The 22,293-nt window shown below is 45.6% G+C and overlaps 1 protein-coding gene across 1 annotated transcript in view; it reads left to right on the forward strand.

The window, feature by feature from the left end:
* Positions 1-14,238, forward strand: part of CNNM2 (cyclin and CBS domain divalent metal cation transport mediator 2) — a 108,348-nt gene extending 94,110 nt beyond the window's left edge. The window contains exons 4-8 of the mRNA XM_058810453.1: positions 1,981-2,150; positions 5,009-5,102; positions 7,485-7,550; positions 11,198-11,382; positions 13,588-14,238. Of these exons, the coding sequence (XP_058666436.1) occupies positions 1,981-2,150; positions 5,009-5,102; positions 7,485-7,550; positions 11,198-11,382; positions 13,588-13,797 (725 nt within the window). The 3' untranslated portion in view covers positions 13,798-14,238. The remainder of the gene's footprint in view (positions 1-1,980; positions 2,151-5,008; positions 5,103-7,484; positions 7,551-11,197; positions 11,383-13,587) is intronic.
* Positions 14,239-22,293: the final 8,055 nt, after the last annotated feature.

Consider the following 22,293-nt stretch of genomic DNA (forward strand, 5'->3'; position numbering starts at 1 on the left):
TGTGTTTTTCTTTTTAAATTCTCTCCTCTCCTGTGTTCAGTGTCGGCATGAACCCTCTGAGACATATACCAGGGGTGGACCAGTAACTTTAAATTGGTCTGAAAGGTAAGGATGAACGCCAAGTGCCGCACTGCATGTCTAGAGTCCGTCAGATTAACGACTAGCAAGTACACCCCATTAGGAAGAGCTCAGGGAACAAAGCAAAGAGGACTCAATACCACTGGCCAGCTGGCTGTAATTGCACTCTGGCGCCTTCTCCAGAAAGATGCTGGACTTTTTGCAGGAAGGTCTAAACCTGTTCCATGAGACTTTATGACTCCAAGTGAAAAACTCTCCTGACACATTTAATGCAGACTGCACAGGTGGTTGAACTGTACTCTTTAAAATGGATTTCTGTCTGGCTTGTGTGACCTCCGTTGATGACTTCAGAGGTTTCAGAGGACAGTTGTCTCCATCCCAGAACACCTTGATGTTTTAGCCCTTGGGTGGGCAGTCTGGCAGAGAGACCAGGGCCTTGAATGGTTTCTTGCGGCTGGTATTGCCTTTCGTCGTAAACTTGGTCCTTTCACCTCAGATATGAGGCCTTTAAACAGGAGAGCTTGTGGAAAAATGCCTTCCTATTGCTTGTGCTGTCTCTCTTTGACATTTAAAGACGTGCCACACGCAGGCCTTTCAGACGTTCATCTTTGCTGCCATGTTCAACATACATTCATGGGTGGAAAATTATAAAGTTGCTTTGTCTGAAGTTTGCCAGCTCCACTTGGAAGTTAGTACTTCCCCTCCTCTAAGATGCAGTAACTGCCTGCCTAGATGCTCCTAGTCTGTCTTCATGCTTTATTTTGCCTCTGTGACTTGAAAGAAATATGTCCATGATTGGTTATCACATCTCAGCTGAGGGGCAGTAATTCCTTAGACGGCTCGGACTCCTACGGCTCATGTGCGCGTGAGCGTGTCCTTGGTGAAAGGAAGCAGTTCAACAGGAAGATGTGGATTTAACAGCAAGCAAGGCATGGTTCATGTAGTGTACAAGACTCGGTGGAGTTCCATAAGCACCTGCTCAACAGACATAGTCTTACAGTGCTGCTTCTCTACTTGTTTTGTGGATGGAAGGATTGTGTAGCTTAAATACAGGTCTGTCGGTGAAGCTGCTGCTAAAAAAGATGAAAGCTACCGTTCTGGTTTCTCTGTTCTAAATTGAGAATAGTATCTTTAGCAGATGATGGGTTGTCAATGGTCCTGTTCTGAAATGTGCTGGGAAAGGTGTTGGGAAAGTTGATCAATTTGCATGTGTAATTCTCGTCGTCCCTGGCTTACCTCTCCCACACAAGGATGAGCTTTTCTGCTTCAAACAGCTCCCGTTGGAAACACTGAAGATCAAGTGGATAGGGATTGTGTTCTGTGTGTCAGGCATTAATCCCACATGGCTTGAACTGACCTGTACTTTCTCACTTCGAGTAACTCTTCCCATATGAACCATGGCAGCTCCAGTTGTGTCTTATTTGTGTAGAGCATCTCTCTAAAGCAACCTTATAGGCCCCAAGCAGTAATTAATTAATTAATTAATTTCATTTTAATAAAGTGCAATGACTTCAATAAAAATGCAGTGACTTCAATAGCTTTTAGGGAAGGAAAAAACAAATACAGAGGTTCTCTGTGCCCCAACTTTAAAGCTTTGCAATTTATACAATTCCGTGACTCAGAACTCTCAAGAGGGGAAGACCATCTTTTTCTTTTCCCTTTCAGATGAAGACATGATTCTTGGTTGTTTTGAAAAATGCTTCAGTAATGGAAGTTGAGGTGTTACTGTGTCATTCCCCTCCCTTTACAAATCTAACAGTCTCAAAAGACAAGAAACCTGCAGTTCCATAATGGACCTCTCTGCATCTGTGTGTCTTTTATAAGCAAATGCTTATTAACGAGTATTGCTGACTTCTTGCCAGGCATATGAGGTGTAATGCCAACTTGTATCTTGTGTTATAGAAGTAGAAGCATTTGGTCCATCCCAGATGTCAGAGAAGATCCTTCTCAGGCTGCTAAAACATCCGAATGTGATCCAGGAGCTGAAATACGATGAGAAGAACAAGAAAGCCCCAGAACACTACCTCTACCAGCGAAACAAGCCTGTCGACTACTTTGTTCTCATTTTACAGGTCAGACATGTGGTTGACATATGCAAAACCTTTTATGTCCTTGTGTATCCCCCTCTATGCCTCTTTCAGGTGTTGAAGTTTGTCTTCTTTCAAACATGGGAGGGCAACTATGGCTCCTGGGAGCTGCTCCTGCCTCCTTTGGGACTTTGGCAAGCTTGAGGCGCTCACTCAGCTGCTTTCACCCTCAGTTAAACCAGTTGTGAAGGATAGAAAGCACTTCCCACTTTGTCATCTGCCAAAAGCTACTTGTGCTTTTACTATCCCAAGGATAGACAGTGCAAAGGGTTCCCCATTGGCATTGCTTGGAAAATAGGGGTGCAGAAAATGCCACGACATAGGAACTTTGCCTGCATACTTTATCTGCTGTGCCTTTCCCTTTTGCAAAAGGAGGCTTGGGGGTTTGATGGTTTAGAGAAATGATATTTTTCTGTGCAGTTTTGAAGTCTGTACCTGAGGTGTAGTGAGAAGCACAAGTGTCAGTGGGGGCCTTGTGCCATCTGAACTGACGTCACCTCCTGCTACAGCCCAGCAGAATGCAGACCCTGGGAACCCTTCCATCCATGCCTTTATCCTGCCCTGAGATCCCTGCACTCATGTAGCTCCAGACTGGAGCCCTGGGTGGTGTGGGAGGACTGTTTTCTGTGTGTTCTGTACAGGATTGCTTCCAGTGCTGGCATCTCCCAGGTTTTGTTACTAATCAGGAATGGTTGAATGGCTTAGGTAAAGCTTTACACACAAATTTAGTTTCTATCTACCACCATTTAAACAGGAATACTCCTTTCAGAGAGATTTTGCTGGAAAGGTTCTTCTCTGTCCTGCACAACTGAAAATCAGTTTTGGTTGTAAAAGCCCAGGCATTGTAGCTGAAATTTTAACACAGGGCTTGAAATCCTAACATGGCCTTAAAATAGAAAAGGGGAGTGCACGAGTTTAAACACTCTGTGATAAACAGCTATGAGAGCACTGGGATATTATATTGTGGATGCAACATAATTCTGATATTAAAAAAATTCTTCTTCAATAGTTTGAGGAGCCACTGGTAGCTCTTTAACTCCCCTTTCTTACATGCTGAATTGTTACAATCTGAAATAGTCTAAAGGCAAGATAATCCCCCTGATGTAATGCTGCAAAGATGTAAATGGAGGACATGGGAATACAAAAGAACAATCAGTTCTTCCTGTGCTATTTTACAATCAATAAATATTTATCAAGCACAACATGCCAGGTCTATAATGCATTTGGAAAAGTGAGTGTTGCAGTAAATACATACTACAAAAATGGCAACAAGGTTAGTTCTGCCAGGATCAAAAGGGGACAAATACTCTGCTTTTGTTATTTAAAATGGACTTGGTACTTATTCTCTCACACTGAGGGACCAAGAATGCCTTCACAGTAAATGCATGCCAGTAAACAATTAAATGTATATTCTTCTTGTGTGTACCCAGTCTTTGCCTGGGTGACAAAACTGTACCTTTTGGAAGGCTTATAATGAAGAAATAAGCTACTTTTGTTTCATAGAGTGAAATTGGTTTTAAAAGGGATTTATATGAAGCTGTTGCTTGTAATAGCAGGAAAGTGGATTTGTGAGGGCACTCTTTTCCTGCTAGGCAGATTTTGTGCTTTTTCTCATCTGGGATAGTTAGATAAAACTATCTGGGATAGTTAGATAAAACTGACTTGGTATTGGGGCTCATGCAGGTTGAGATCATTATCACCTTTCTCTGCCCTTGTCCAGTACTGTGAATTTAAAGGCATGATTATTTATTTTAGGTGGGGCTTATTGAAATAAACACTTAGAAATAAATTCTACTTTTTGGCTTCATTTTCACCCAATTTTGTTCAGATGGTGTTCAGTCTTTGTACACCTGGTATGCACAGTCTGTCTCCCCTTCCCAGCTTAGCCAGAGGAAAAGCATTGTAGATAATTGTTGTTTGCCAGAAATTCCAAATTTTGTGTAGTTCAGCCTGAAAGCTGGATGAGATCTCTTCTGTCTGCAGTGGTGTGCTGTGAGTCTCAGTGCAGTAAGGATGGGTGAACATGAAAAACAGGCCCCAGTGAAAGACAATTATTTTTGGCTACTTGTGTACCAGAGTGACTGGGATGTTTTACAGCTGTTTGATGTGGTGGGTTCTGTTCTGCAGCCCTGTGTAGGACATAATGTTATACATTTGGTTGAGCCACATCAGGAACAGGTGTACTTGCATGGTAGTGTAGTTTTGTACAGCTTGGGAAGCACTGAGGGTCTTTGTAGGCAGCACTCTACAAAAGAGCAGGACCTTAAAGGTGTTGGAATCTGTAAAACTGCTAGAAATCAAGACCAAAGTAGCCCCAAGGCTTTTTCTTCAGCAATAAGGGCTTTATTTCCGTGGGAATCTTATCAGTGTCGGCAGCCAGCCTCCACACACATTATCTCCCATCTCCCTTCCTGTGTTTGTCTTAGAGGGAATTCTGTGGGGATATGAGCTGTGCCCCAAAATGTCTAGGTGCTTCAAGATCCCAGATGATTGTGCTACATTTACGCTTGTTTTGCTACTGGGGGAGTATTTTTTCACTTTGCAGTAAAGGAAAACAGCCTGGTAACTTGGAGCAGAGCAATAGTACCAACCAAAGCTGGGTGGTGATCCTGATCCTGCTCCTCTGCAGTGACTTCTGCTGGCCTCAAGGCATCAAAGACCAGGGTAGCTCAGGGCACAAAGGCCTGTTCCCCTTCAGGGTCTGTCCATTGTTACAAACTGCAGGGACCATGACACTGCTTAGGGGTGTCAGGCAAAACTATCTTTCAGGACTCAGATCTGATCTTGTGCCTTGAGATCCATGGTCCCTTTTAATTGCAGCTCTCTCTCCTTTGCCTTAACAGGGGAAAGTGGAAGTGGAGGCTGGGAAAGAGGGGATGAAGTTTGAAGCTGGTGCTTTTTCCTACTATGGGGTGATGGCCCTCACAGCATCACCAGGTATGTGCTCTTATCTTCGGCTTCTGGAACAGTCCTGCCCTGCTGTGTCTGTGGGACTGATTGGCACCTCCTTGCCGGCACAGCCTGCCTCAGTGTCCCTGGGGGGATTGGCCGGTGGTGACACTGGCACTGACTCCAGGACCCAGCAGCTGGCAGTGGTTTGCCAGCTCCCAGAGGATGTGAGTGTTGACTTTAGCAAGGCATGTGCTGGTACTGGTGGAAAGTTTTGTCGTTTTGCTCGTTGCAGGGTAGCAGGGAGTGAATTAACGGGAATAATTAGTGGCAGAGGGACATCTAGTGGTGTGAGGAGCAACCAGCCGGTTAGCTTGGGGATGGTTCTCTTCACCCGTCTTGTGCCTAAAGCTGTCTGGAGAGAAAGGATGGAGCAGTGCCAGAAAAGCAATTGCTCCTGTCCGCTTGTGTGGAAATGTACCTGAGAAATCAGTGAGGGGGAAGAGGTGGTGTCTGAGGGTGAGTGTGAGCCACCTACCTGCACACAAGTGGTAGCCACATGAACCACCACCTCACTGGCATAGGCTAGGGAATTCTCATATAATCCACAATTATTTCAGCTACATTTCAGCATTTGGTGATGTATTTTATTGCCAGCAGTGTCACCACGTAGGTCTTGCCCTCAGCTGGAAATGTACAGCCCTGCTGAGTGAGCTGGGACTGGAGCTGGTGTTGGCCTTCTGCTGACACTGAGCCACTTGTTCACTCCAGGGAGAGATGTTTCTCGTGCTGAAATTGTCTCCTGTCACAGCAGGGTTTACATTCCACTTGAGGGGCAGCTTGTTTTAATTGTACACTCAGGAGTGCTCCTTTACATGTGTATACCTGTGTGTGTGTACACTGTCAAATTGTGGTGGAATGGAAATGCTTTTGTGAGTTATGAGTGTAACCTTGTTAGATTCTACAACCAGCAGCAGTTCTCTGGACCTCTGTGAGCTCACTTCTACACACAAAGCTAATTCCTTAATTAGTAACTTATACTTTAATTTAATCAGTAGCTTATACTGTTTGAGATTTGAGAGATTTTAAAGCATGCAGAGCACTGGTTGGATTTTATCTCAGGAGTAACAGCCATGTTCGTGAGGAATTGTGAGACATGTACAACTGCATCATACCCTCAGCTTTTGCAGTATGGGCCAGGCATGGAGCCTGGGTGGTCAGACATGGTCACTTCTACCAGGCTTACACTTGGAAATCACCTGTGGCATCTCTGTTTTGCCAGTGTTGTGCAGTTTGAATGTTTTCATGTGTTGTTGCGTTTTGGGTTTCTATTTTTTTTTAATGTTCCTAACTGTCCTCACAACCATTCCAGTTGCCCCAAGTCCTATCAGGTCAAATGGTGTCCTCTTGATATGCCCTGAAATCCATCTTTAATTCCACCATGTGGCACTCAGGAATATGTAGTATTTTAAAGTAATCTCAGCCAATCTTGAAATTACCTTCAACTGGTTGGCTTTGTTCTTTTTTTTTTTTCTTCCTTACCTGTAGCAAATCCCTCATTTTGTTGCCTTTGCCTCCAGGTTCAGGGAATTTGTTACATAATGTCTTGTGGCATTCTGAGATTTCTGTTGAGATCAGCTCATAAAAATAAGTTCCTGTTGCTCTGTGTAGACAGGAAGGTTCAGGGAAAGTACAAGTTATTGTGGAATGAAAGATCCTTCTCTTCTGTAGGTCCTAAATTAATTATACGTGCTTGCTCTCCTCACCTGGAAGATGAAGCCATTAACATTGGAGTAAAACACTAAAACCAAACAACAAAAAACCAAAATAACTCCACAAACAAAACTATAGAAAATAAACACAAAACTAAGAAAAGAGTGAGGCTTTTTTTCTTTAACTGCAGCTGGGGAGGGATTTGCAGTAATGGTGAGCAATACAATACCCATCCCAACAGGGATGAACTTGGAGAATCACATTCTTACGTTATATTTTACTGGAAACTTGAAGAACTATGAACTATCTTTTGGTTTTATTTTTGTTATTTGACTCCCATAAGGAAGAGCACCCCTGAATGTTTTCTGGCTTGCTTTAATTCTTGCCTTCCAGGCTGGAGTGGGCACCACTGCTTCTTTTGAACTATTTCAAAACATGAGCGTACCTTGATGGACTGTTTGGTGCTGGATAGTCATTTAAAATAGCAAGTGAAAATTATTCACTTGACTCCAATTCCTTGGCCTTGTTTTTTCGTTTATTTCTAAATTTGATTGCATTTTTTGGTTTTGCTTTTGTTTTAACCCTTTGCTTTTTCACAGTTGATTTGCACTTGTGGTTTTAGTTGGTCAGTTTGTCAGCTGGCTCCTTCCCCTGTCGAGTGTGGATAGCTGCTGCCTTTCTGGCCGTGATCTCATCCTTTTTCTCTCCCTCTTCTAGTTCCCTTGTCCCTGTCTCGTACCTTTGTTGTCAGCAGAACAGAGTTGTTAGCAGCAGGTTCTCCAGGTAAATCTGCATGCTTCTATTTTCACCATTCTTGTGACTGCCCTGATGCCATAAAAAGTCAGCTGCAGTCTGTATTTGTCTGACCCCTTTGCTCATTAGGGAGAAGTCCAGCACAGAGTTGTGCATCACAGGTAGGTATCCTGAACTTTTGTTTATGGGAACTGGTCAGTCATCAAAATGGGAAGAACTAAAAACACTTTTAAGAAAATATGCTTGGTAATGTGTGCTTGTTCTTTTTTCTCATATGGACGCTGGTGGAAAATTAGGAGGGGAGATTTTTTTAGAAGAATGTATTCTTCCCCAAGCTGAGGCATAAAAAATTCTAAAGAAAATGCATTTGACAGAGGAGAATGTATGCTGCTAAACTGCCATAAAAGGAAAAATTATTTAATGAAAGTATTTTATATTGTCATATGGGTAAATTCTATGGTTTGTATGCAGTCTGGCCATTTCAATTCCTGGAAAACTTTGAGCTTTCTCTCAGGGAGGTTAATGCCAGGGACCAGCACAGTGATCTGCTGAGTGGATGGATTTGCAGTGGAATGCACAAGAAGGTTGTGGGAGGACTTTCTGTTTCCTGTTGTGATTTCCTTGCTGTGTCACCAAGCTGACTGGCACAGAAATTCCTTTGGAGAGCAGAGACCAGCAAGGGAACAAACTGGGCCAAAAGAGCTCTGGGATGTGGTTGAGAGATTGTAAATTGGGAAACATCAAGAACTGAGCTTAGCAGACACTGCATGTATGAAATGGTTGGGAAAATGGAAACCCATCAAGAAAATCTGTAGGAAAGCAGAATCCTAAAGTATTTTGGGCCACAGTGAGCATATGTCTTCCTTTTGAAGGTTTTTCCTTTTTTTTTTGACTCTTTCCCCAGAACTAAAAGCAAACAAGATTATGATATGCATATTTAAGTGAAGCATCTCTCAAACATTAATACATATCATGCATTTTATACACTTTCACCATCTGCTTCCTGCATTTCACCCTCTTTCTTTAACTTTAGAAAATGTATTTCATTGTTAGTCCCTAAATTATCTTCATGCACATTCTGAACAAACTACAGGTTGTTGCCTTGGAGGGGATTTTTTTCATGCCCTGTTACTTTCCTGCTGCAAAACACCAAAGAAGGGGGAGAAATTTAATCTTTCTTTGATGGAAGTACCTGATGTCTCTCCTTTAAGCTTGGCAACTTTGATTATCTTTCTTTGCTTGGTTCTTTTGTTTTGCCAGGTCTTCTTTTTTTACTTTTATTTTTCCTTTTCCATTCTGCAAATATATATACTTTGCACACGTTGTTTCCAGTATAAGTGCCAAGCATACTTTCATAGCTTTTCCCTCAGTTAAATAAAAAAAAAATTACAAAAAATAAACAAGGGAAAATAATAGTGGGAAGCATCTCCTTTGTAAGGAACTGATAGTGTAAGCGTGGTCAATGTGGTACCAGTTTTGATGAAACTCAGACCTTTTGTTAGGTGCTTATGAAAATAACCCTGTTGTTTAAACACAGATTCACAATACACTTGTACTGATGTCCATCTTGCGGCTTGTGCTCTTTTTCTTCTGTATAGAAAGGTGAGGAGTATGGGAAAGCCTGGGTAGAGAAGCTCTAACATGGATCTGCCTGGTGTTTGTCATCTGTTCTTTCTGTACCCTTTCCTCTTCATCATCTCTCCCCCTGAACTGAATGCAATCCAGAAATCATTTTGTTTTCGTCACATTTTTTGAAATCATACCTTTTTGTTGTGTCCTTTTGTCTCACCTCTCCCTTTTTTTTTTCTTATAATGCTTTGCCCTGTTGCTCTATATGTTTTGTTTTTTATTAGTAATGTACTATAATATCCCTGGTGGAAAGAAAAGGCAGATGCAAGTCACACTAGTGTCAAGTTGTTCCAGATGGAAGCCTTTATCCCAAGCAGCAGTGAGGCTGTTCTTGTCACACACAGCCATATTTTGTGTATACAGTGGGAAGGAGAGCAAATTCATCCAGCCTTCACAGTTCCTTGTTCTGCAGTGGCAATTTCAGCATCAAGCCCTGTGTGCAGGTAGAGTTTTGGCTCCTGGCAGCAGTGGCTGCAGCCTGCTGTGGCTTTCAAGTTGGCAAGCTGGCACAAAGGAAAACCTTGCAAGGCTCTGAGTGCTTCCCCCTAAGCCTGCAGTTGGTGTTGCCATAGGGACCTGTACTAATTCCATGGTGCAGAAGTGGTGGGGAAATTATCAAGCTGTCAGAACCTGTATTTTTTTTTGTTCCCCTTTTTAAAATGGCCAAGAAATACAGCATCAGAAGGATTTTAAGTGGGAATAAGAATCAGGGCAATTCTGCATTCTCAAGTGTTAGGTATAGGAAGGACTGGATTCAGGGACGTTGAACAGGCTGTGTCATTTAGACAAGGAGATATTATATTTCTAGTGATTAGGTAGCAGAGGTAGGGTTAAATTTAAGGGAGGTTTTTAGGTTTCTTTAAGAAATAAAATTATATGTAGATAAGTCTTCAAAAAGGAATTTGAAAAGCTTGTTAAGGGTATTTTGTTGATATGCTCAAAGAGACTTTGTATCTTAAGATTATATGAAAATGATCTTTCAGTTTGAGAATGGGGATCATGTGGTGAGTAGCATAGTTTACATCAAGTTTGAGTTCGGGCTGGCTGAAAGAGTTTTAAGTGCATTAAATGAAAAAATTCAAAATAAAAAAATTCACGAATTCACAAATTCTCTGATCCCAAAGATAGTTCTTTGATCAGTATGTACTCTGTGTGTGCCCAGGGAGCAGCCCTTCTGCAGGAGGCAGTCTCTTTTAGGATGTATTTCTGTCCTTCTATCTCCTGGGTCACTGTGTGGGTGGAAGCCATGGATGCAGAATGTCTGTGGTGTCCCAAAAGCACGTTTGCTTTGGATAGACTGTGTCCAGTCACACTCACAGGGGACAGCTGCGAGGTCTTCAAGTGAAACCCTGCGGGATTTAAAGGCCAGTGGTGGAAAATGATGTCTGTAGTGTTCTCCTTTCCTGGACACAGATTCTTCTTCTCTGTAGTGTGGACTATTTTGTCTGTGTCACTGGCTGGCTTGGAGTTTGCTTTCCTTCATTGAGGTTTTGCCACTTCAAGCACTGAGAGGAAATGTTGAAGTAATTGTCATGTGCACTGCACTCTGGTCCACTGAGGACTCTGTTACTCCTACTGAAAATGTCTGCTCTAGCTGAGGGAACACGCCATATGTAGGTATCAGGTGAAATAAAAGGGGATAAGGATCAGATGGGACTGACTGTGGTTGAAAGTAACAATGATTAAGAAAAAATATATATTAAGCATGGTCTGACTATCAAGAGCTCCTGTAAGGGAACCTTGGGAAGTTACCTTTCTGTGGTAGTTTCTGCTCATCAGCTGAGGCACTCTGTTCTCAGGGCATGTCTGTTGCAGCATAAACAAGTACAGGTTTGTTTAGGGAATACTCAGTGATGCTGACTACCAGCTCTGAACTGAAAATGTACCATTTTTCAGGATAATTTGGTTGTTTAGCCACATATCTACTTATGAATGGACTAAGCATTCACAGTTTATTTATGCTACATCACAATTTATTATGTCCCTTTGAAACTGGTGACTTGAAAAGTTTTTTACTTGATTTAAGAAATCTCTTGCCTGTTTCTTAGCTGAAAACAAGTCCCCACCTCGGCCCTGTGGCTTGAATCACTCAGACTCTTTGAACCGGAGCGACCGCATCGACGCCGTCACCCCGACGTTGGGGAGCAGCAACAACCAGCTGAACGCCTCCTTCCTCCAAGTGTATGTTCCAGACTACTCAGTGAAAGCCCTCACAGACATTCAGTTTGTCAAGGTAGGAAAAAAGCTAGAAAGACCCTGCTGGAAAGTTGGGCTTGGCCGGTAGGATGGAGAGCCTGGGAAAGGGAATTCCCTCTAAATTCTTCTGTGAGTAAATAGCATTATGAAAGCAGCTGTTTAAAGTTACTTTAAACTACTTTTTTTTCCAATATCTGCTGTCCACTGATTTGTCTTCACTGTTCTTCTCATTTGGACTTGTAAGTAGGCTGGTCACATAATTTTCTGGATTTCAGGTCCTTTGAGGAAATATTATAAAAATAACCTCTCTGCTTTTAGTCAGACCTATCCTGGTGAAGCTTTTGGAGCCATCTGAAATGGAGACCCTTCATTATCAAACTGTCCTTTTCTAAAGGATGAAACATTACTGTTGGTTGCAGTTTTTATTCACTTCTGATTTTGGTTTCAGTTTGGGGTTCTTGATCTTACTTTCCGCCTTGCCATCCTTCTTCTGCTTGGAGAAGTCTTGGACATTTCTCTTTATCTTAACTTCACATGTATTAGGCTCATGTCTCATACTACCAGTGAGTTGCTGCATGAAATACAGCTCTGTCCCCCAGCATGGAGCATCCCACGCTGAAATGTGTGCGAGTCCTGTGGGAGAGGAAATCTAGCTGAGCTGAGGAACAGCTAATGCTGGCAGCAATTCCAGCCCAGCTGGGAGTCCAGGGAAGCTGATGTCCCATGGCCAGAAGTTGACATTGATGCTTTTCTTAAATTAAATGATGTTCACAGTTTGTTTTATGCAACTCAAGTGATTTAAGAGCTTAGCTTCTGTTAGTTAATTCAATGTTAAGGATGTGGAATAGGGTAGACATACTAGAATGCTAAACTGAGTATTCTGTAGCCAAATTTTAAAAGGAGAGTAAAGTCTTGCTGTCAAAACTTTCAGATGCAAGCATGCTGGTCAATGGTTCAATCCTTCAAGGATTACATCAGTAGATGTTTATCACTGAGCAGTTGGTTCTCACTACAGATTTCAATGGCTGATCTGCTGTACAGAGCAGCTGCTTACCCTATGCTGGTTTATGTGAAGTCCTTCCAAATCTCACTGTGTTCAGCAGCTAATGAATGTTAAACTGTCCTGGTATCTCTGCAGACAGACTTGCACACCTCTTCTTGCATCACTCTGCTTTACACATAGGTCAGAGTACTCAACATTAGTGTTTTCACTGTGCCACATGGTCATTCATTCAATTACTACCTTGTAAAACCGGGGTTGTGACCTGCTCATGCATGTTTGGATTTTGCTTTTGGAATTGTGACCTGGTCCATCTGATTCTGTCCATTTCCAGTCCCTTTCTTGTGTTGCTACTGAAATTTACAGTTTTCTAAAAGTCATTTCATCTCTTCCACCTTCCTGCCTGCCAAGATCACCCACTGCTGTGATGGGGTGCACTCATGGGGCTGCCAGTGCACATGCATCCTGCTGCCTGTCCTGGCTGAGAAGGTTGGCCTGGAGTTCACAGGGCTGATTGCTTGTGGCTCCAGGAGGAATTCTGCCCTCCACCACCACATGCAGATGTTCAGGGGCTCTGGGCTTCCCTGTCCCTGGGACACCATGGGCAGTGTCACTCTGTGCTCTAGGCCAGCTCTTGTCATCACTGCTCTGCTGAGTGCAGACAGCTCTTGCAGAGACCAGTGGAAAACTTCATGGGTTGCTAATTTGGACTCATCTCTATGGGCATCCCAGTGTTTCCTAGACTCAAATGTCCTTATGTATAAGGCTGTAGCTCCTGCTGTGTTTGCTGGCCTAGACAAGAGCAGGAATGCTTGTATTCTATACTTGTACTATAGAGCTGGCTTGGCTCTATAGGGACACTTAGAGCCTCACCAGGAGCTCACTGAAGCTGGGAGAAAGGCTTCATTGATCTCTGGTTCTGGTCCTAAAGGTGTGCATGATTGGAGGGAAATGGAGGTCTGATTTAAAAATCTCTGCATAGGAATACATCCCTGCCTTTGAACAGCATGGTGATTGCACAGCACTGTTCTTCCACCCTCCCTGGAAATGTCACCATGCTGTGGGTGTTGAGCTGGGGTGCTCTAGGCTTGCAAAGCGCAGGGATGTTTTATGGAAACAGGTAAAGAGGGGTTGAAGTGTGGTGGTCTGGAAAGGGAGGAAACTTTTATCTTCTCAGTGTGCTCCACAGGAGACATAGAAGTTTGACTGACTTCTTTTGTTTCTTCCCTGTTCTTGGAGCAGATCTCAAGACAGCAGTACCAGAATGCCCTGATGGCATCCCGGATGGACAAAACACCTCAGTCCTCGGACAGTGAAAACACTAAAATCGAACTGACTCTTACGGAGCTGCATGATGGTTTGCCAGACGAGACAGCAAACCTGCTGAACGAACAGAACTGTGTGACTCACAACAAGCCCAACCACAGTATGCACAGCGAAGGAGCCATCTAGGAGCTGACTCCCCACAACCCACCCATCCCATCTCCTCAGCAGGACCAGCCCTCGCTCCTTCCTGCCTCCTCCCCGAGTGTGAACACCGTTAGTGTGTGCTTGCAACACTGCTGCATCCAGTGTTCTGAGACCAAAGACTTTTGCGTCCGTTCTGGGAGCAGAAGAGGAAGAAACAGGAAGAAGGAGCAAAGAGCAAGAGAGACTAAAGACCCAAACGTAATTTGGGAATGGTGAGCCACCCCTGAGAACGATGAGAATTCTTCTTGCAAAGTAGAATTATGTTTATTTTTTATCTGTACTTTTGATCTTTGTTGGGTTTTTCCTCCTCAAACACATATGGGGAAGTTTAAAAGCTCCTCCATTATTTTTTCAAGAGAGATCATGTTTTTAAAAAGTATTTTGCAGAGTTTTAAATTGTTTCTGTCCCTCATGAACCTCAAATGGGCTCTGTCATGGTTTTTGTGAATTGGCTCCAATGTCCTTAGGCCTCTTCTCACTCCTCTGTGGTCCTTTTTGTTACCCTGTTGAAAATGTTAGTAACTGGTACTTGTATGTTATTTGTGTCCTAAGAAGGAGCAAGCTTCAAGGAACCTCTGGCTTCAGCCACCTGGAGGACCAAGAGATGATTATTACATTCTTGCAGTTAATTTTCAGGGAAGGAGTGGTTACTTTGGTATTTAATAATGTTTCAAATTTCAGCAGGTTTCTTTCTTAAACAGGCAAAAGCATTGTTACACTTACAGTTTTGTAACCTCCAAAATCTTTGTGTATGTTGAAGATAATACTGGGGGGAAGGAATTAATTAGCAAAACCGCAGTCACGTGAAATGAAAGCCAGGTGTGATATTCCATAGTGAAGTAACTGGGTGGTTTTTCATTGATGTTCCTGCCAATTTCACGGTGAAGTAATGTGTGAGCCCTGAGACACCAAGTCTTTAAACACTCCCAGGCTGTAGCGGTGTGTGCACCGTTCCCTTGGCCAGAGCAGATGGTGCAGACTTTGCTGAGTATCAGAACATCAGTCCCCCCTGTAATCTCTAATATTAACACAGAAGATGCTGCTACAATTACAGCCAAAGTACGTGCTCCAGGTGACAGTAAACCTCTGCCAGTGCAAGGATGGGCACTGCTGAGGAGCCAGAACCATCCTCTCCTCTCCAAGAGCTGACAAAACTTTCCAGACGCGAGTGTATTGCACTTCAGGGATTCAGAGAGGTTCATTTCCAGGCTGTTCCCAGCCACATTCATTCCTTTGAGTGGATTCAGTGCATTTCCTTCTCTCTTGCCCCTTTTAACAGCCATTGTAGGGATTACCAAGCAGAGCAGAGAGCCTCCCACCCAGCTGCCACCAGTGCAGGGCAACACCTGCCTTGGGCAGCAGAAACCAATTCATCCAGCCCAAAAACCCGGATGCTGATTTGGTCTTAGCAAGAGGCACCCTATGGCAGTTGTGCATCACCCATTTCTGCAGATGGAATCGAAGTCCTCAAATGAATAAAAAAAGAAAGTTGTCTCCCCCAGTCCTCTCCCCTTCCAACGCTGTCTCAAACGAAATGTGAACATCAGTATCTGGATTGATCAATCAGGCTTTGTGGTTTCTCTGCTTCAAGACTCTGCTATGGCCCCTGGCTATGTAGCATTTCCCTTTCTTTACACGTGGATAATCTCTTTGGGGACATCCAGAGAAGCCCCCAGCCCCAAACACAACTGCCAGAGCTCTCTGTGCCTGCAGGCCTGCCCCATCTCCTGCTCGCGGGCTGTGGAAGGCACTCGCTGCAAGTTCCCGTGGTCTGTCTGTGTGACTGGTGGCTGGAAAGGTGCAATATTCCATTGCAGGATCTCCCCCTGGGAATTGGAGTGTGTGGTGTCAGAGCCAATTTGGTTTGCCTGTCTCCCTCCTCCTCCTCTCTCTTCCATCTTCTCAAAGCAGCCCTGATTTTTGCTGTCCATCCCTATGGGAGCCACCCATGAGGATGAAGTCCCTGCAAGGGGCATAGAAATTGCACAGTATCCAACTTGTGCACCCAGTGAGGAGGAAACAGGCCCTCCAAAGCCTTGCTCTCACATGTAGCTTTTTGACTTTTCCCATCCAAAAGTGTTTCCTTAGCCTCCATCCCACCCTTGCTCTGATGTGCACCAGCACTGCTGAGAGCGCACGGCTTGACAGCAGCATGGGCTGGCCTAAGCCTTGTGCCTTCCCAGAGAGCTGCCAATATTGCACCTTTCTCACAGAGCAAAATGTCCAGATGTTACAGCGTTTGTCCTTGGCGAGGAACTCATCTCGCCAGTTTTTATCTAGTGTTGCTGAATGTAAAAGTTTGTTGGAAGTGTTTGACACGGTGGTGAACTTGAGATGCAGTATCCGTTTTGTCAAACCTGCCAAAGGAGGGAAGGCTCAAGTCAAGGCAGCTCTCTCCAGGATGAGGTTGCTCACTGGATCTGACTTCTGCTTATTATGGCAGGTTAAGGATTTGTTTCAATGTCGTTTCCCTTTTTAAAAAAAAGAAAGAAAAAAGTAAAAAAAAAGAGTGCAAATTTTTCCAACCAAAGCCATGTGATCCCAAAGTGAATACCTCCTGCTTCTGCCCATGCTGCACTGTTCCAAATTGCAGGCAATTTTTTGCATGTCTGTTTTTCATCATTTGTATAGATCAAATAATGAAAAGTGAAATAATTTCACTTAATTTCCATAAAAATAGTTGATTATAGATGCGTTTCATATGGAAAATATGTACCTGGCCCAGAGGGGTTAGGAGCTGCTACTACTAATTAGCTTGAAGAACAAAGCATGGTCCTCTCCCTAGAGGGGAAAAAATCCTGTCTCCCTGTTCTCAGGGTATTTAGAGTTTTACTGTTTAACAAATGCAAGGAGTTCCCAGCCCTCCTGGTGGGAACCATCCCAGCAGAGGAGCCCTGTGCCCAGCTCAGGATTCCTCTGAGCATTGGGATGGCATTTGCCAATGCCAGGGCTTGGCTCTCCTGGCTGCAGTGGAGATGCCAGGGCATCACTCCGTGCCCTTGCAGGGGTGCCCTGCCTGAGCAGATCTGCCCCCTCTGCCTTGCAGGGCATGTGGATGCTGTGCTGCAGTGCCACGAGGACACACAGCCCGTCACCACAGCGCAGGGCACCGGCTGGTGGCTTTGGGAATCCTTGGACTTGACCTCAGACCTTGGCCAGGCTTTGACTTGTAGAAAGGATACTGCATCTTCCTATGTCAACTCCTGCTGCTGCCTTTGTTCCCCTCGCCCGTCTGCCTCTGGGTGCAGGCAGCAGGGTGGATGATGGCCTGTAGGCCGGGGGGGCTGGGAGGGCATCTAGCCATGGTTTCTACTGTCAATACAATTTTGCACAAGAGTTCTTTGAAGTGAGGTTTTCAACACTAATATCTTAAATGCACAACTGTGAATTATATCTTTTACACTCCTGTTGGTTGAATTTCCTTTAAATGAAATGAACCTGAATCTGTTGTAACTATGATTTATTTTTTTAAATTCTGTGTATTGCCAAATCTTTGTAAAGAGTGAAGGAATGTTCTTGCTTTCCAGTGAGAATCTTTCTCCAAATGAGACTGACTCTGGTGATGTGGAGATCATATGAAGCACATTAGTTCTGAGAGGAGAGGGGCTCAGTGGGGAGCAAACCAGCCTCAGCCACTCTGTGCCGCAGGCTCAGACCCTTTGGAGTTTACAAAGTGCTTGTTGTTTTATTCCCAGCTTGTCCACTCCCTGAAATCCCAGTGCAGCTGGAGACTGCTGCCCTGGAGGAGCTCTGGATGGGTTATCCCACAGTGGGATGAGGAATGCTGGCAGGGTGTCTGGACTGGCTGTGGGCAGGGGCCCCAAGGCTGGTGTGGCAGGAGAGGAAGCTCCACAGGGAAGATCCCTCTCCTCACTACTTCTCCTCCAAACCTGTGTCATGTATAGTTGCCTCTCACAGTTTTTTCGCCCCTGTAAGCTCCTGCTCCAGACCAAGCAGGAGTGGGATGATGGTTGAGACCTGTATGGGGGCAGCTGGGGTTGGCTGCTGAAGGTGTGCAGTTCTTGGGCCTGTTGCCAGAAGGGTTAGCCATTTATTCACATTGTGCTTGCTTTTCTGTTCCTCCTCTTCTCCTGGACTCACTTCCTTTTTCCTCACCACTGGGGGCTTTTTTGTTTGTTTTTCTTCTTTTCTTTAAGTGCCTTTTTGTGTGGGTGGAGCTGGCAAGAGCAGGAGTCTCAGGATATGGCCCTTTGTACCCAGAGCTGGAGAAAGCTCAGGGGTAGCAGGACAAGTTGCCCTGATGGCCCACACACATCACCCATTGCTACTTCTCAGCTTTCAGGGCCCAGCTTGGATGAGGATGAGATTTGCACTGGTGGTGTCAGGCTTTGGTTCAAATCAGCTCAAAGAAAACCAAAGAGGTAGTTTTGTGTGAGGGGCTGCTTGGGCAGCAGTGGTGCTTCCTGTGATCTCTGCAGAGCTCAGCCAAGGGGTGTGGGGGTGCCAATGGCAAAGAGCAGCCCTTTCCTCCTCATGAGCATCCTGTGTAAGTATCCTACGTGATGGAGAACACAGCCACATTGTCCAGGACCCCTTGGAACATGCATCTTCCTTGTGCAGAATTATGTTCTCTATAGAAATCATTCCCACATGAAAGATGTATCATATTTTATACAATGTCTAATACACACATCTGTGGTTTTAAATCTAGTATCTGTGTACCAGTTGTCAAGTTATCCAGTGTCTGGATTACCAATAGAAAACTGGGGCTGGGGGTGGGGAAGGATGCTGCAGAATACCTCTTGTGTTGCTGACTTGAGGCTTCATCCCAAAGGTGCCCACCCAGCATTGAGGGGTCCCTGTGCCCACACTGTGCCCTGTCCCAAGGCAAGAACCCTGGCTGTGGTGTGGTACAGCCCCAGCTGTGCTGCCTGTCCCACCACCTGGCTCTACATTGGGGCTCTACATAGACCCAAAGAAGTACCTGTTCCCTGGATACTGAGGGTTGGTTTGGCCCAGCAGTGAAATGATGAGTTTAACCAACACAATCAGGCATCTTCCCATGGCATGGATGGGAGAGCAGCCTTCATCTGACTTAGCCAGCAGAGGGGACAGGCTCTGCACCACAGGCTGGGCTGGGCAGCTGCCCTCATCCCTGCATTTGGTCCATCAGCTGCAGGTCTCTTGTTGGTGTGATGTCTATGGTGATTTTGTCCTCACTCGCACGTGTGAGCAGCACAGGGGACATGGACAACCATGGCTTTGTGCAGAGCCCCCTCAACAATCCTGCTTGGTGTCTTACTCTTGTCCTGGAGCCTGGCTTCATGCTGGGTTGTGTTCCTCTGGGGCCAGTCTGGGGGCTGCACGCAGATGAGGAGATGTTGTTGCTGTGGGTCCAAGGTGGTACAGTTGAGCTTTTCCATCTGGTGTGTGCATATTTTCCTGAGCTTCAGGGATGGGAAAGGATTGCTGGAAAGCTGTCTCCAGTCAGTGGCACAGTACAGGTGGCAGATGGAGTTGTTTTGTAGGTTGGTAGCACTGAATTCAATCAAAGTGATGTTTTCTTCTTGTTACCTGAGGTCAGACTTTCAGCAGTTCTTCACGTTGGAAATACGGTACTCAAAGCTGCTGGTCTTCTGTCTCCAGCTGAAAAACATCATTCTCCTCTCAGGTTTTGCCTTTGGGCTCTGTTTTCCTCTGAGCAGGGCTGATCACTAGGATCCTGCAGTGCTTGGTGCCCTGGCTGCTCTTGCTCCTTCAGTGCAGATTTCTGGCCAAGGAAGTGCTTGGTGTTTGATCCTCCCCCAGAAGCAGAGGTTTGGCTGGACTCGGTACAAGTGGCCTGTCATGGAACCAGGCTAGAGGTGTGTCAGCTGTTGTGAGCCTGAAACATGCAAAGGCTGCAGGTGGCTCCAATGCTCCAGGAGATTTGATTTCTTTGTTGTCTTCTCCAGAAAGCAGCGTGGCAGTTGGTTGGTAGCAGGATTTGTTGGGGAAGAAGGGCTTGTCCCAGCACTCGGTGCTTGGTGTAGCAGTCTAGCATCCCTTCTCAACTGTTTGCTGATCAGAGCTTTATCATAGAAGGTGGTGTTTTATCCTCTGGGCATCGCTGTTGAACCAAATGCTTCCAAATACAAGTGAAAAACTAGTTGGTGTCAGATGCCTTTAGGTGGAAGTGCCAATATGGAATGCATGTCCCAAAGATCAGTGTGGGAGAGTGAGGGTTCCTGATGAGCTCCTCCTCTCAGAAGTGCCAGCCTGGCTGGGCCTGGATCAGCTCTAGTGTCATTCCTGCTTTAAAGTCTTAGGTCCAGCAGGCTGGGCTGGGCTGGGCAGGGCTGGCAGGTTTCCACCCAGGGTATGTGCTCTGTCCTTCTGCATTGTGCTGGCTTGGATTCAGCAGTGTGGCTGCTGCAACAGCTGTGTTCACAGCACAGCTGCTCCTCTGCTTCACTCACTGGGCTTTAACTGAGTGTTCAGGAAGGCGAGAAGGAGGGGCAGCAGTCAGGAACGGGCCATGCTGCAGCCATTCTGTCTTCATTTCTCACACTGAGGGTAGGAGATGCTACTCAAGGGACTCTGCCTTCCTCAGAGATCTCATGGAATTTGGAGAGTTGAATCCCCCCAGGACCCCAGCAGCAGTGCTGTGGTCCCGTTTCTCCATGTTCTCCTGAGCACAAGGGTGGCTTACCAGTAGCTCAGGGTCAGGCCCTGCTGAGGGACCTCAGAGTTCTTGGCATTTTTTTTCTCCAGCAGAGCCAGCCTTGACACCTAAATCACTGGGCAGGTGCCTGGATGCCAAACACAGTGAATCTGAAACCCCAAATACTTGAGATGTGTTCCTGGAAGCCATGAGCAGCTGGTGCTCAGCAGCCAGAGGTCTCACACCAAACCGTTCTCCTTCCTGGCTGCCCCGAGCCCTGCCCTGGCTGCTGCTGGCTCGGCCTTGGTCCCCCCATTCCAGAGCGTGGTGGCTCTCCCTTTGCAGTGCATTTTCATGGCTGTCTGATCCCACTCCAGCCAGCTCTTCCCTGTGTCTTATTTGCCATCGTGTGTGGTCTTTGCGAATTGTATCATATTGTACATGACTTCGGGTTTCCAGAGTTGTAGTGTTCTGACTACAGTATTTCCGTGTGTGTACATAAACCTGAATAAGCACAACTGAAATCCTGAATGAAGTGTATACGTTTCATATACTGATTGTCATACAAATTAATTTTATAATTATTCCAATTTTGTTGTAGATTTCCAATCTTTCCTATTTATTTTGTACCAGATTTATGTGTATATTTTGTGATTTTGTTTTAAAGCATTTTGTTTATTTCTATTCTTTTTAGATAAATGATGATTTTTTTTTCTGTTGAACATTCCAGTTTATGCATTTTTCCCTCCTCTGTGCTCTTCCCTCATTTCCAAGGGACAGATTTTGGCATGTGGGTGGTGGGGCTGATGTCTGTGATCCTGTACCCAGATCTCTCTTACTGGCACATGTAACAGTCTTTACTCTCCACTTCAGCTGCCAAGAGCCGCAGAGAGGCTGGATCTTGTTCCTTTAGAGGCAGGTGTTGCTCTTCGCTTTGGTGGGTCTGGCCTCAAGACCAGAGGACTTAGCTCAGTCCTGGAGCTGGGGAGGGCTGTGCTGGTGGCTTTGCTGGTCAGGGGCTGGCTGGGAAGCTGGTGGCAATGGCAAGCAGCTGACTTTCTGAAGTTCCCTCAAGAGTTTTTCTTTCAGTAATAAAGAGGGAGTTTTTCTTTCAGTAATAAAAACCCCTTATTTAAAACCTGCTCTCCGTAGGTGGTGTTTGTCTCTGGGCGCAGATGCCGTCTGTCTGTCCGTCCGTAGCGCGTTCCTGCCTGCGGCCGTCACCAGGGCTCTGCAGTGAGGGACGCGCCTGGGCATGGCGGCAGCTCCGTGGGACGGGAGAACTTTGGTGCAGTGAGTCGGTCCATCCCCTGCACTTAGGTGCTGCTGCCTGCTCCCCTCGTGCTGGGGTTTGGCAGTGGAGCTGTGTGGAGCCTGCAGCCACAGAGACATTTCTGAGCAGGAGAGCGAGCCTGTGCTTAGGCCCTTGCTCACCATCACTTCAGCTCACACTGGTGGAGGAACAGCCCTGTCCTGTGTGTCACATACAGCCCTGCCCTGTGCCCATATTGTGCTTGTGCCATCCCTCAGCCCCTCTCCTCTTCACAGCTGTTCCACCCAGCTGCTCTCCCTGCCCCCAGCTTTTGTCATGCTCAGCTCTTGAACTGCCAGACCCTGGGTCAGCAAAATGGGCAGAGGCTGCTCAACCCTTGTGGGGATTTTTGCTGCACCCAGTGCAGCCTCTGTCCCTGCTTCTGTGCTGCAGGATGGCCCCATCCCTCTGGACCTCCCTCACCATGACATATCAGCAGGACAGAGAGAGTGGCAGGTCCTTGAGGACTCCTGCTCCCCCTGTATGTGCCTGTCCCTGGCAGCTGGTGGAGGGTGGTGGGATACTACAAGCATGATGGAAGTAGAATTAATGTAGGGGCCAA

This window comes from Ammospiza caudacuta, chromosome 9 (genome assembly GCF_027887145.1).
Source record: "Ammospiza caudacuta isolate bAmmCau1 chromosome 9, bAmmCau1.pri, whole genome shotgun sequence".
Taxonomy (NCBI): Eukaryota; Metazoa; Chordata; class Aves; order Passeriformes; family Passerellidae; genus Ammospiza; species Ammospiza caudacuta.